General features: G+C 44.0%; 1 protein-coding gene across 1 annotated transcript in view; it reads right to left on the reverse strand.

Moving 5' to 3' along the window:
* Positions 1-1,501: 1,501 nt before the first annotated feature.
* Positions 1,502-12,057, reverse strand: part of LOC307264015 (sorting nexin-10B-like) — a gene marked incomplete at both ends in the record, with an annotated part of 18,829 nt that continues 8,273 nt past the window's right edge. The window contains 2 exons of the mRNA XM_080045340.1: positions 1,502-1,561; positions 4,746-4,803. Coding sequence (XP_079901466.1) covers positions 1,502-1,561; positions 4,746-4,803 — 118 coding nt within the window. The remainder of the gene's footprint in view (positions 1,562-4,745; positions 4,804-12,057) is intronic.

The raw sequence follows: 12,057 nt of genomic DNA on the forward strand, positions 1-12,057 counted from the left end.
GTGTGTGTGTGTGTGTGTGTGTGTGTGTGTGTGTGTGTGTGTGTGTGTGTGTGTGTGTGTGTGTGTGTGTGTGTGTGTGTGTGTGTGCGTGTGTGTGTGTGTGTGTGTGTGCATGGGCATTTTTCTAAGCGAGAAAGAGAATTGTATTCATCATATGGCAATGTGTGTACGTGGACGTGTGAACTAATGTTTTGTTTTCAAAGAGAGAATGACTACTTTGGTGTCTCAAATGACAACGCTGGATATAAGGGTGTGTATGTGTGTGTCTTTGTATCATATTTGCATCTGTGATGGTAGAGACATTCATCCGGTGTCACTCTGCTGATCATCTTTGCAGCTTTGGAGGATAAACACCACAATCAAGTGATGTGCAGAGATGCATAACAGAGACGTAGATGGCACCACATTAATTAACACAGACATATCCAAATACGCTTACACACATACACACACATGCATAGCGATATTTACTCAAAAGCGAATGCTATTACGTAGAAACACACAACCACACATATGTCTTCCCACACACACGCACACACACACACACTCCCAGGCTGTGTGTTATTTTTGAAGTCAGTCAACCATCAGCTAAATCTGGTCTCTTCATTTTGCCGGCCGCTTCAGAGAGAAAGCTGTGAGAGGTGGCGTGTGCATATGAAATTGCTTACATTATGTGCTGCAATGTTTTTCCAATGGGCTGGAACATATTAAGCTGAAAATGAATAGCAGGTCTTCTCGACACCATGTTGAGCGGTGGCTAAGCCTTCACTTCCCTTTCTGCGAGTGCTCCATCATAGCGACAGCTGTCACTTTTACAGCGGGTGTGTGCGTCTGCTTGTGTGCATATACTTTGTTTGTACCATATGTCTGGATTTATCTGCGTGCATGTGTGCATTTCTGTGAGTGTGTGTACCTGCTACTGTGTGGCTGGGTGCAGTGGCCCTCTAAACCCGGGTCACATGTTGAGACAAAGGATCACATCTGCCTGACTCGCACTAGAAGGGAAGCCATGCACATCTATTTGTTTTTGCGCCTGGTTGTACAAGCAGGAAGATGTTCAAATGATGTGCATTCTGATGATTATCATAAATATGACATCTTGTGTGTGTGTGTGTGTGTGTGTGTGTGTGTGTGTGTGTGTGTGTGTGTGTGTGTGTGTGTGTGTGTGTGTGTGTGTGTGTGTGTGTGTGTGTGTGTGTGTGTGTGTGTGTGTGTGTGTGTGTGTCAGACGGCGGTGGCTCATTGGTATGCTGAGTGTCTCCGGTTCCCCTGTGGTGCTGGGTGGGATAGGAAGCATCTGTCACCTCTGCAGAGATTCAGCATGCTGCCGACTTAACCCTTAAAGCGCTGCATCACCTGAGGGCTGCTATCTGAGAGAGAGAGAGAGAGAGAGAAAGAGTGAAAGAGGGGTTTCTATTGGCAGAGCCACCCAGTTGGGCGGGTCTGCTGTCAGCATTTTGCTTTGATTGATACATTTGAAGGAGGAGCAAAAGCAGACAGACTAGCCTATCCCGACAGGAGGTGGAGCCTGGTTGCCGCAGCAACCCAACACCTTGACAACCTATTGGAGGAGCAAGAGAATTGCTGACATATTGCTTGCTCTCTTTTTCCTTTCTCAGTAACACTGCCTGCCTGCCTATCTCTCTCTCTCTCTCTCTCTCTCTCTCTCTCTCTCTCTCTCTCTCTCTCTCTCTCTCTCTCTATCTATCTCTCTCTCTCTCTCACACTCACACGCACACTCACACACAGTGTGTTTTAATCTGTCCTGTATGAGTGTGTCAGGGGTAGTTGACACAAAGGGACAGCCATTACACACAGGTCACACTGCTGGGGCCAACAGATAAACTACACACTTAACTTACTAACTGCTACACTGTACAAACACATAGTGGATTGAGTGATGTTTTGGAGGGATAAAGATGAAGAGACATGATGAAAAGGGATTTTCAGTGCTAGCAATGACGTTCATCTTTTATGTGTGTCTGTAGTCCTATAGACCTTTCTTGTGGAAAGCATTATGACATGTCATATCGACAAAAAGTGTAGGTGCTTGATGGAGCCGGATGACAGGATGCTATCTGACTTACTTTAGCTAGTAGATTCTTCTTCTCTATACTTTGCCATTCACTCAACTATGGCAAAATGTCTTAAAGATTAAACGTAATTTCTTTCAATTAAGCATTTTATTGGAGAGGGAAAAAGAGTTTGATAATTGCTTTGTTTTACTTGTTTACTAACGTGAACAATAAGGTCACACAGTTTGTTCAAAAGAAGCATTCATATCATTGACTTCTGTTTAGGAACCATTCCTCTTTTGTGGAGCAGTGTATTATTTAGCTTTCTTTGTGTGGATGGTGCAACATAGCTTATAAGCTACAATTGCTTCCTCCATTTTGGGCTCTCTGTTTCCTCAAATGACAGTCAAGACGGTTTGCTATTGGTCATTGGATTGAATTGGGTGTTCAAATTGATTTTGTCAGAGGCAATTCCACTGATTGTGACAATTCCATCGACATTCTTGATTACACATTGAAATTTCGCCATTATAAATTCTGGGTCAAAATGTCCTTGATGAAAGCACTTCTTGGAAAATATACTCTGAGGTGGTGTACGTTTTTCTGACTCTTTATGCAGTTTTAAAAATGTAACACATTGTGCGTGTAGACCTTTTGAATATTTCAAAATACAATAACCCAAAAGAAGGGAAACTGAGGAAACATATCCGTGTGTGTATCATCCCGTCCTGTGCCTCTGCTTGTGTGTGTGAGTATGTCCTCCGGGTGTCATTGAGCTCTGGTATAAATCAGCTGGGTGTGCGAGCGTCGGGCTGCAGTAAATTAGCCAGGTTTTAATTGTGTCCATAATAGATGACTATAATTAGTCAAGGCTCTTCCTCAGCCTCTACTGCCCTGACATAATCTTCTTCTAACCAAACCACACATCCCTTCATCTCTCCATCCTTCATCCCTCTCTAGCCTGGGGGGACAGAAGGGATCTTCTCCTCCGCCTGCTCCCAGGATCCCCCTCTCTCTGACTGCTTCTCAGAGAAACCCACCAGAGGAAAGGCCCCTCTCCTTTTGTCTATCTCAGGTCATTTGTCATTTTCCTCGGCATGTACAGTATATCAGGAAATCCTGTTCCATGGAAGTGAATGGCAATTTGAAGGCAGGTATTCATTTAGCAAGTTAGCAGTTTTTCTGTAACCTTTTAGCCTGTTGAAGTTAAGATCAGAGCTGTGAAATGATCACCAGTCCAGCACGGTCTAAACCTTGGGAAAGGTGTTTTTTTCTGATGGGTACTGGGATTCTGGGATACTGCAACTTCTCATTGATCCCAGCAGAGCTCTTATGAACATCATTAAACCAGTGACCTGCAATGAGATCATTTAGTTTCCCCAGAGCTGTACCTCACCTGATATACCTGTGCATTCCAAACTATAGGCTTCTACATACAGCAAACAGCATCAGATTGTGTGTTGATGTAGTTTAACTGCTGTAAGTTTAACATAATGTTGGAGTCATATATCTTTTATGAGCAGGAAAGGAACACTTGCTCAGAGCCATGCCTTTTTTGGCTTGGAAGTGAAGTAGATCACTGTGGTGACACCTCAAAATCAGCTTTTCACATTAAATACTTTGGAAATACAGCCTCTTATATCTCCACTTCTATTGATACTGACTTACCGCTCCTCAGATACTATAAATGGGTTGTAAAAGTATTTTAAGAGAGAGAGAGAGAGAGAGATAGTCTTTATTGTCATTGTACAGTAACCTATACAAGGAAATTGGGAGTGCCAACTGAAGGTGCATTACACATACAAAAAAATAAACAAGGAATTTAAGTTAAAGGGATATCTGTCTGTCCGTTCGTCCAGGCCACTTTTGTGAGCGCAATATCTCATGAACCCTTAAAGGGATTTCTTCAAACATTGCACAAATGTCCATTTTAATCTGAGAATGAACTGAATCGATGTTAGAAGTCATGGGTCAATATCTCAAGAATGCCTAGAGGGATTTTCTTCAAATTTGGCACAAACTCACACTGTGATTAGAGGATAAACTGATTACATTTTGGAGGTCAAAGGTCAAGCTCACTTTGACCTCACATATTGTGAAGGCAATATCTCCAGAATGCTTTGAGGGACTTTATTCAAAGGTTGCACAGGTATCGACCCTGACTCAAAGATGAACTGGAAAAATTATGTAGGACAAAGGTTACTGCGACCTTACATATTGTCAGGTCGCAGTGGACCATATAATAACTTCTTGGGAGCTTTACCTTCTTTAAAGCATTGCATACCACCACTGTTCTTTCTACGTCAGGTAATTGTATGCCTTCCGAAGGGATATGACTGTAAGGCGGTATTTCTAGTTTTTTAGAAATGTATGATTCCCTGCCTATTTCAGATGAACTTAACTTTCAGACAACCTACATTTTGATCATGAACGTGGCCGTATCATGCAGCTGACCTTGCACACACAAATACAGACTTACCTTTAAACACACAGGGCTCCTACAGACATTAGATCCCCCCCCCTGCTTGATAATCTGTAATGCACCTAATCACCAATGGGTGCAAGTGACAGAGGGGCCGCACCAATGGGATTTGACATAGCTGACGGCCTGCACCTAATAAGGCAGGACAAAACTGAAAAATGTTGCTGCATGGGGATCCATGCGCTGATTAGGCTTGTGTTCGATTCCTCCGAGTGACGATTCATCAGTGTCCAGTGGCACCCGCTTACCCTGTTCTCGGGTGTCAGTGTGGTCACATCGCTGCCGGGACCTCGCCAATCTCTGTCGCTGAGAATCAGCGTATGGGAGAGGGTAGGTGCTCACCCCTGCCCTGTTCAAACACCCACACACACATGCACCCAACAGTGCCCTGCCCCTAATCACAGCAACACACATGATAAACTACACTACTTGTACACGCATACAGACCACACACCACTTCGGCTGAAACCGACCGCAAACACACACATACAAACACACATTAGTCCATTCTGAGATGTGACCCCCCCTCCCTCCTCCTGAAGTGCCTTGGTCACCAATCAAGACCACTTTGTCAAGGCACAGGTAAGCGTGACGACTCTAATCCCTGGGCAATCGTCTGGTCATTCATCACAACCTAGGGAAGGATAACGAGAGCAGCAATAGAGGGAGAGAAGGAGGAGAGGGAGGGCAAAGAAAATCAGGCAGGGTGTCACAGACAGGGGCAACGGTGCAGACAAATGGCCCAAAAAATTCAGTATTAATCAGCAACTGATTTGCTGCCCCTTTAAAGCCAATACCACTTAACGACTAGAGAAAGAGAAGGACGGAGAGAGGGAGGGAAAGAATGGAGGGATGGACTGAAGATGAGTTTGAGCAGGAGAACACCCAAAACAAGAGATAAAAAAGGAACAAAAACAAATGAAGGAATAAGAGAGATAAAGAAAGAGAAAGATTGAAAGAGGAAGCAAAGCACCGTATTGGAGTCTACTGTTGCATTACCTGTTCGGTTTGTGACAGAAAAATGCTGCGTAAGGTTCTCCCCTCACCCCTCCCCCCCCCACACACACACACACACACACACACACAGTAGCCCCTCTGTTGATTTGTCACTGGAGTTGATCAATAGCTGTGATGGAAACAGAATCAGCTCAGATGGATTAAACGACCCAGTGGCTCTGACGTTATTTTCCCATTAAGAGAAGGCTAATCATTACACACACACACACACACACAAACACAGGTATACACGTTCCCACACACACACACACCCACACACTCGAGCACATAAATATGCGTATGTCCCAACTGCACTACATGAATGCAGTTTCATATCAATTTGGGGACAGGTAGCGACATAAACACATCATGGTGCCTTGTCTAAAAAAACTAAGAACACACACACACACAAGCGCACACACTGGATGTTAAAGAAGCTGTGACCAAAGTGCTTACAGTGGGACTGTATTGATCTGAGCTTGTTTCCCTCAACAACATACACTTTGTTCTGAAACCAAACCCCACTTATCACTTCACATTTCAAGAAAGTAACATTTTACAAGTTTTCATTGTTCATTGCCTATGACATTTTAATATGTTTCCTTTTGTATGCATCAGATTTATTTTAACAAAGATATATAAGTATAATGTTCATATTTAAAGGATTAGTTCACTTAAATTGCAACAAGAATTCTTGCCATGCAGATAGGTAACCAAACCTGTCTGCATGGCAAGATTATTTTTTAAGTGTCTTTGAGATATTTGTGAGATAAGATTTCCACCCCATTGTATTGGTATGGAGTCAAAGGTCTCCCAGACTGATTGATGGGTGATATCTCATAGAAAAGAACAAAAGCATCCATAGTGTCCTAGAAGGTTTTTGAGCCACCAGGAGCCTCAGTAACAGATACTTGACAAAGACTGAAGTCTGAGGTGCCCAGTTAGCACTATAGTTTTCCAAAAGATATTCTTCATTTTGTGTTGGATGGTGTTGAAGAGCACATTTATTTGTGAACCAATGCCGTAAAAGATTAGGCCAGTGTTATATAGTGTTGGTGTTGTCAACAAATCTCACAAAACAACTAAAAAAAAATAAAACAATGCTACCTCTCATTACTTCCCTACCCTGTCTCTGGCACTAAACCCTGAGCCATTCATTTGGAATGAAGATATCAATCTTTAAAATTGGATCACAAATATATAGTTTCTTTTTTTCAATAAAGCTAAATAAATCCCTAAAACATGGTGGACACTCTGTGGTAGTCAGCAAATTCTAGTGAAAAAGAAGTAAATGCATGCAAGTAAGTAGATTTCGTAGGCACTTTTTTCGGCCATGGCTTAATAAACATGTGCGAGTATTTACGGCATTACATTATTAAGCGTTGGAGCTAGACGTCATCCAAAATTGGGAGTTTATTCCTTTGAAGCTACGGTGAAAGGGCCAATAGAAGGATCTGTGGAAGAAAGAAGAGGAATAACATCGTTCATACACACAGGAAATAGTTTCTGGTAGGATACATTTTTGTTTGGTTTTGGTATTTTATATGGGATTAGTAGACATGTTAGCAGTGTTATATTGCCACACATCCCTCTTATACCGCATCAAACAAAACATTTGCCGACAGAAGGTACGAGTAAAGTGTAAGTCAGCGAATAAGGTAAATACTGTACATGACCAAGGACGCTGAGGTGAGGTGATACATTATGCGACGTGGGATGCAGGGAAGAAAATGAGGCAGGAGTGCAGAGAGACAGAAAGAGGAAGAGAGTGATAGCTCTGCAGGGAGGAAGCCTGAGACCATCTGGTGTTGGCTACCTGCTGTTGCCCCTTTCTCTCTCGCTCTCTCTCTCTCTCTCTGCTCACCTTCCCTTTCTTCTTCCTCCTCATTTCCCCTGCAGTCTCTGAAGGTACTCAGTCAGTTAGAGGCAGATAACCGGCATATACACAACAGGGAGTCCACCATGCACGCACACATACACACACACACCGTTGAATTTTCATCACTTCCGAGGACATTACGTAGGGAAACATTCATTTCCTGGAGACTTGCCATAATCATAACCGCTACTTGCCTTTCCCTAACCCTTGCTCTAACCTTAACCTAAACCTAAGTCTTCCTTTACCTTGAACCAAGCCTTCAGCCTAAAATGTAATTATTTACGTTATGGGGACTGTCCCCAAAAGGTAGGCGGTCCCCACAATGTAACTGTGTAAACAGAACAATTTCACACACACATACACACAAACACACTCAGTCGGGGAACACAACAGGGAGTCCACCCCACACACACACAGATGCACATGCAGTAGACAATACATGCATTCCGTAATTCTGGTTTCATGTTATAGTTTTCCGTCTCTGCATGCACATTGTTGCAGTTGTCCCTTCACCCCTTGTCCCTCTTTTTCTCTCCATCTCTGCCACTATACACACATGCATGCATCACATACACAGACAGACACACACAGACGCGCACACACACACACACACACACACACACACACACACACACACACACACACACACACACACACACACACACACACACACACACACACATATATACAGCTACCCAACAAACACACAAAACATACACCCACACTGTGTGAGGGGGTCTCTCTAATGGATTCTGAAGATTCCAATTTCCCCTCTGCCACCAAAGACAGAAAACCCTCTGAGCTCAATTACCCCTGTCTCACACAAACCAGACGAGACCAAGTGCACATACACACACACACACACACACACACACACACACACACACACACACACACACACACACACACACACACACATATTTTCTTGTAATCATGGACACAAACACGCATCCATGCACACCTTAAGTCGCTGTGACATGCCGAGAATCACACAATCAGAGGCGCACTATAGCAAACCGAGAGGAGTATTTGTCCACGGTGTATTTTATGTGATAGGAGATAACAGTGTGAGGGAAGGGAGAATAAGTGAGAGGTTGGTGGGAGGTGAGGCTGTGTGGGAGAGGTCAGGATACAGCAACGATGGTAGGATAGAAGATGGCACGATGGGGGGAATGGGTTGAAGATACAGAGAGAAATATGAGTGCATGTTGAACTGCAGAGGAGAGATGTGGTGGAGATATATAAGAGCAGACTGGATGAGAGGCGCGGGCCGCTGGCTTTTCTACAGAATCCACTCTTCCAGAAACCTTATTAAATTCTACAATTAGCTGAACGTCTCAAGCTATAAATAGGCTCACTTTTCCCATTCCGTGATGTCAGTCAGCGGGCCGGGCTTCGACTGTGGGGGAAACAAAACAATTTAAATTATAGCGAGGCTCTCTCTTTGTCTGGCCACCCTTTTAACGGGATAATTACTAGTCTATTCATTCGCGCTCGGCCAGGGCGATATATCACCTCACTGCACAGCGGCCCCACTCTCCGTGATAAACGTCCTTTACTGAGATGTGGGGGAAACGAAGGGTTGGGAGGGGGGGGAGGAGGGTTGGGTTGGGTGGAGGGTTAACGTGTGCCCCGTTGATATCAGTTCACTGTCTGCCGCTGGCTTTCACCAAAAAGCCTTGTCCGCTAGATTGAATAGCCTCCTGCCAGAATCCGGAGAGCACCAGGAGCGCTGCACCTTGGTTTCCAGGAGTGACACAGACACCCTCCCATGGGGCCTAGTGATGAGGAAATGAGCGAGAGAGGGAATGAAAGAGAGAGAGAGAGAGGGAGCGAAAAGGCATCTATTATTCAGCATGGCCCCGACCCCTGCATACGCACGCCATTAAAAATAGGAAATCCATAGCGGAGACAAATGGCTTCTAAATGAAGCGCTACAGGAGGAGAGCGGAGATAGGGACCCCTGTCACATGCGCTTTAATTGTCTCCCGGGGCGATAAGAGGATTTATCAAATTCATCGTGCCAGTAGGAGCTGTTAGGCCCACGACTTGGAGAAACAGCACAGCACATGTTTGTTCCTTCAAAGATATGGCGGCATGAAACAGGACGGGCCAGCAATTAGAGCGTCATAAATTGTGTGCCAAGCCGAAACAGCTCCGGTGTCAACTGCCACTCGCGGTTAAATAAAACCCAACGCAAGTCCTTTGTAAATAAAAACACAAAGAAAGGCGATAAGGACTTGCTAACACTTGCGATGGAAACAATAAACAGTGATTAAAACACATTCACTCAGTGTGTAGTCTGGCGCTCGACAGTAATCTGCTCATGACGTCAGGAAGGATAATCTGTACCTTCGTCCTCATAAAACCTAGCCTGGTCCAACCAGACCATCGTACTTAATTTCATTTGTACAGAAGGTCTGGAACTGCCCTATTGGCAAACGTTCACTCACTTGGAGGCGGGTGTCTGTTGAAGTTTAAAACTATTGGATCTGCCCAGTGCCACTCTGTATCTGCCAACCAATCACATAACGTTTGGTTGTGACGTATGTCATGAGCCGGCTTCTGACGGTGCGTTCCACTTGTACACGGAACTTGTACATTTTCGACTTCACTACATATTGTAGTCTATGGATCTACCGGTACCTGGCAACGGTAACTTGCTGGAGCCTAACGTTTAGTTTTTTGGATGAGAAAGGTTTTAGGCGTCCATACTTTCCCGAGCAGATGCCCTGGAACACAGACAGGTCGGAACTCGGAACTACCAAGTCGGAAATTTCCGAGTTCCGAGTATAAAGGAACGCAGCATTCAACTGAAACTGGCGCGCGACTTCGACGTCATCGTTCTCAGCCACTCGATCTGTTCGCTGATTGGACACTCAGAAATCTGTTCGAGCAAAATCTTACTAATACGTCCCATCCCCAGACTGACTACTGAAGGGAAAATTAAATTTGGGCGGAAGTAGGTAGGCGGGCGGAGCCAGGCTACATAAAACCATGTAATCGTCTTCACCAACTGCAATATCGCATGGTCATCAGCCCTGGGAGTCTTCACCTTAAAACACTAGAGACCTATTTGACCTCTCTGGGATCAGTCGTGCTCCTCCCACAAAGGCCACGGGGCATGGAGAGAGTTTTTATTTTTATTTGCCATTGCTGTAAGGAAGGCCATAGGGTTTTGAGAAAAAAGGGAAGGACTGGGGACAGACAAAAATGCAAGCCTTTAGCCATGGGTAAGAGTGAAGAAAAATTATACTCATGAACATGCTCACTGTAGTTTATAGTAGGTGATAACATCACACGTGTATCCTTCCGAAGCTGAAAATAGTCCCCCTTACAGCTTCCTACTGTTTGACATGTAGTTTCTCTCCACAGACAGGAAGTTTAACAGTATTAAACAGGTGTTGGTCATAGAGAGTATATAAAAGGTGTTGGTCTATTCATGGGATCTGTTGAAACTTTCAGAAATAAATAATAACGCCAGTCACATCATTTGAGATGAAAGGTGTCATTCAAAAAATGTATTCTTTATGAAAAATTATTTTATGACATTTTTTTAAACTCTTAAAATACTATCAGAGACAATCTGATATATGTTTCCATGAGCAAGCCATTAAGATGAAAAACTAACATACCCAAACTTGCCTGCAGGGAAGCATTTTGTCGGTTTATGTCGGTTCAGTTGTTTGGACAAGGCAGACACACGAGACCATAACTCCATGTGCAAATCAAAACAAATGTTGTTTTTTCGAACAAACAAATTCCTGCTGCCGCGTTTGCCTCCAATTTCCATTAACATTAAACAAAGTGACATGTGCTCTGCCGCTGCATATCGGGATAAACACCAGTTACCCGAGAGTGAGATTCTAATTTGTGGTCGTGCTGTTTCTGTTTAAGCTATCGAGACACACACACGCATGTTTGCTCCCTGAAAAGCACACACACACACACACACACACACACACACACACAGAGTCATGCAGCATACAGGGATTTGTTGTTGAGACATTATGAATGACCCCATTAAAAATAAATGACAAAAGTAATTAGAGTTTAATTAGAAAATGAGCACTTTTTTATGATTGTTACAATTAACCCCAGCTGATGTTGCCCCTGACCCTAGTTGTGGGGTAGATTATAGCAATGTGCAACACCAGTGCATTTCTCTTTTGTGGTCACACAGGATGCTTTGAATCAGACAGATATGAGTGTTCAGAATCAAATTTGAAGTCCCTGGGCGATATATACCCACAGATTAATGGGGTAATAAACCAAAGGCATTTCAGCAGTCCCTGATCTCATTTAGAGTTGAATTTGGGAGGCAATTCCTTCATCTACAACACTTATGTGACATTTATGGTCGGGAGTAGAGACTGAAAGAGAGTAGGAGGGGAAAATGTAGCGACAGATTCCCAAAAAAAGGGAAATTAAGATGAAAGTTGAAAAATCGTGTTTAGCTTTTTATCAGGGGGAGAGGGAGTGTGCGTGTGTGTGTATGTGTGTGTGTGTGTGTGTGTGTGTGTGTGTGTGTGTGTGTGTATGTGTGTCTGTGTGTGTCTGTGTGTGTGCTGTCGTCTGTGATGGATGAATGACAGTCGGCATGGCAGCTCATTCTCCTCTCAGGCGGCCGGGTGACAGAGAGAGATGTTACAGCGCAGGGGCAGCACGACCATCACACTGGCAGG

The sequence above is a fragment of the Ammodytes marinus genome, assembly GCF_949987685.1.
Source record: "Ammodytes marinus genome assembly, chromosome: 17".
Classification (NCBI taxonomy): Eukaryota; Metazoa; Chordata; class Actinopteri; order Uranoscopiformes; family Ammodytidae; genus Ammodytes; species Ammodytes marinus.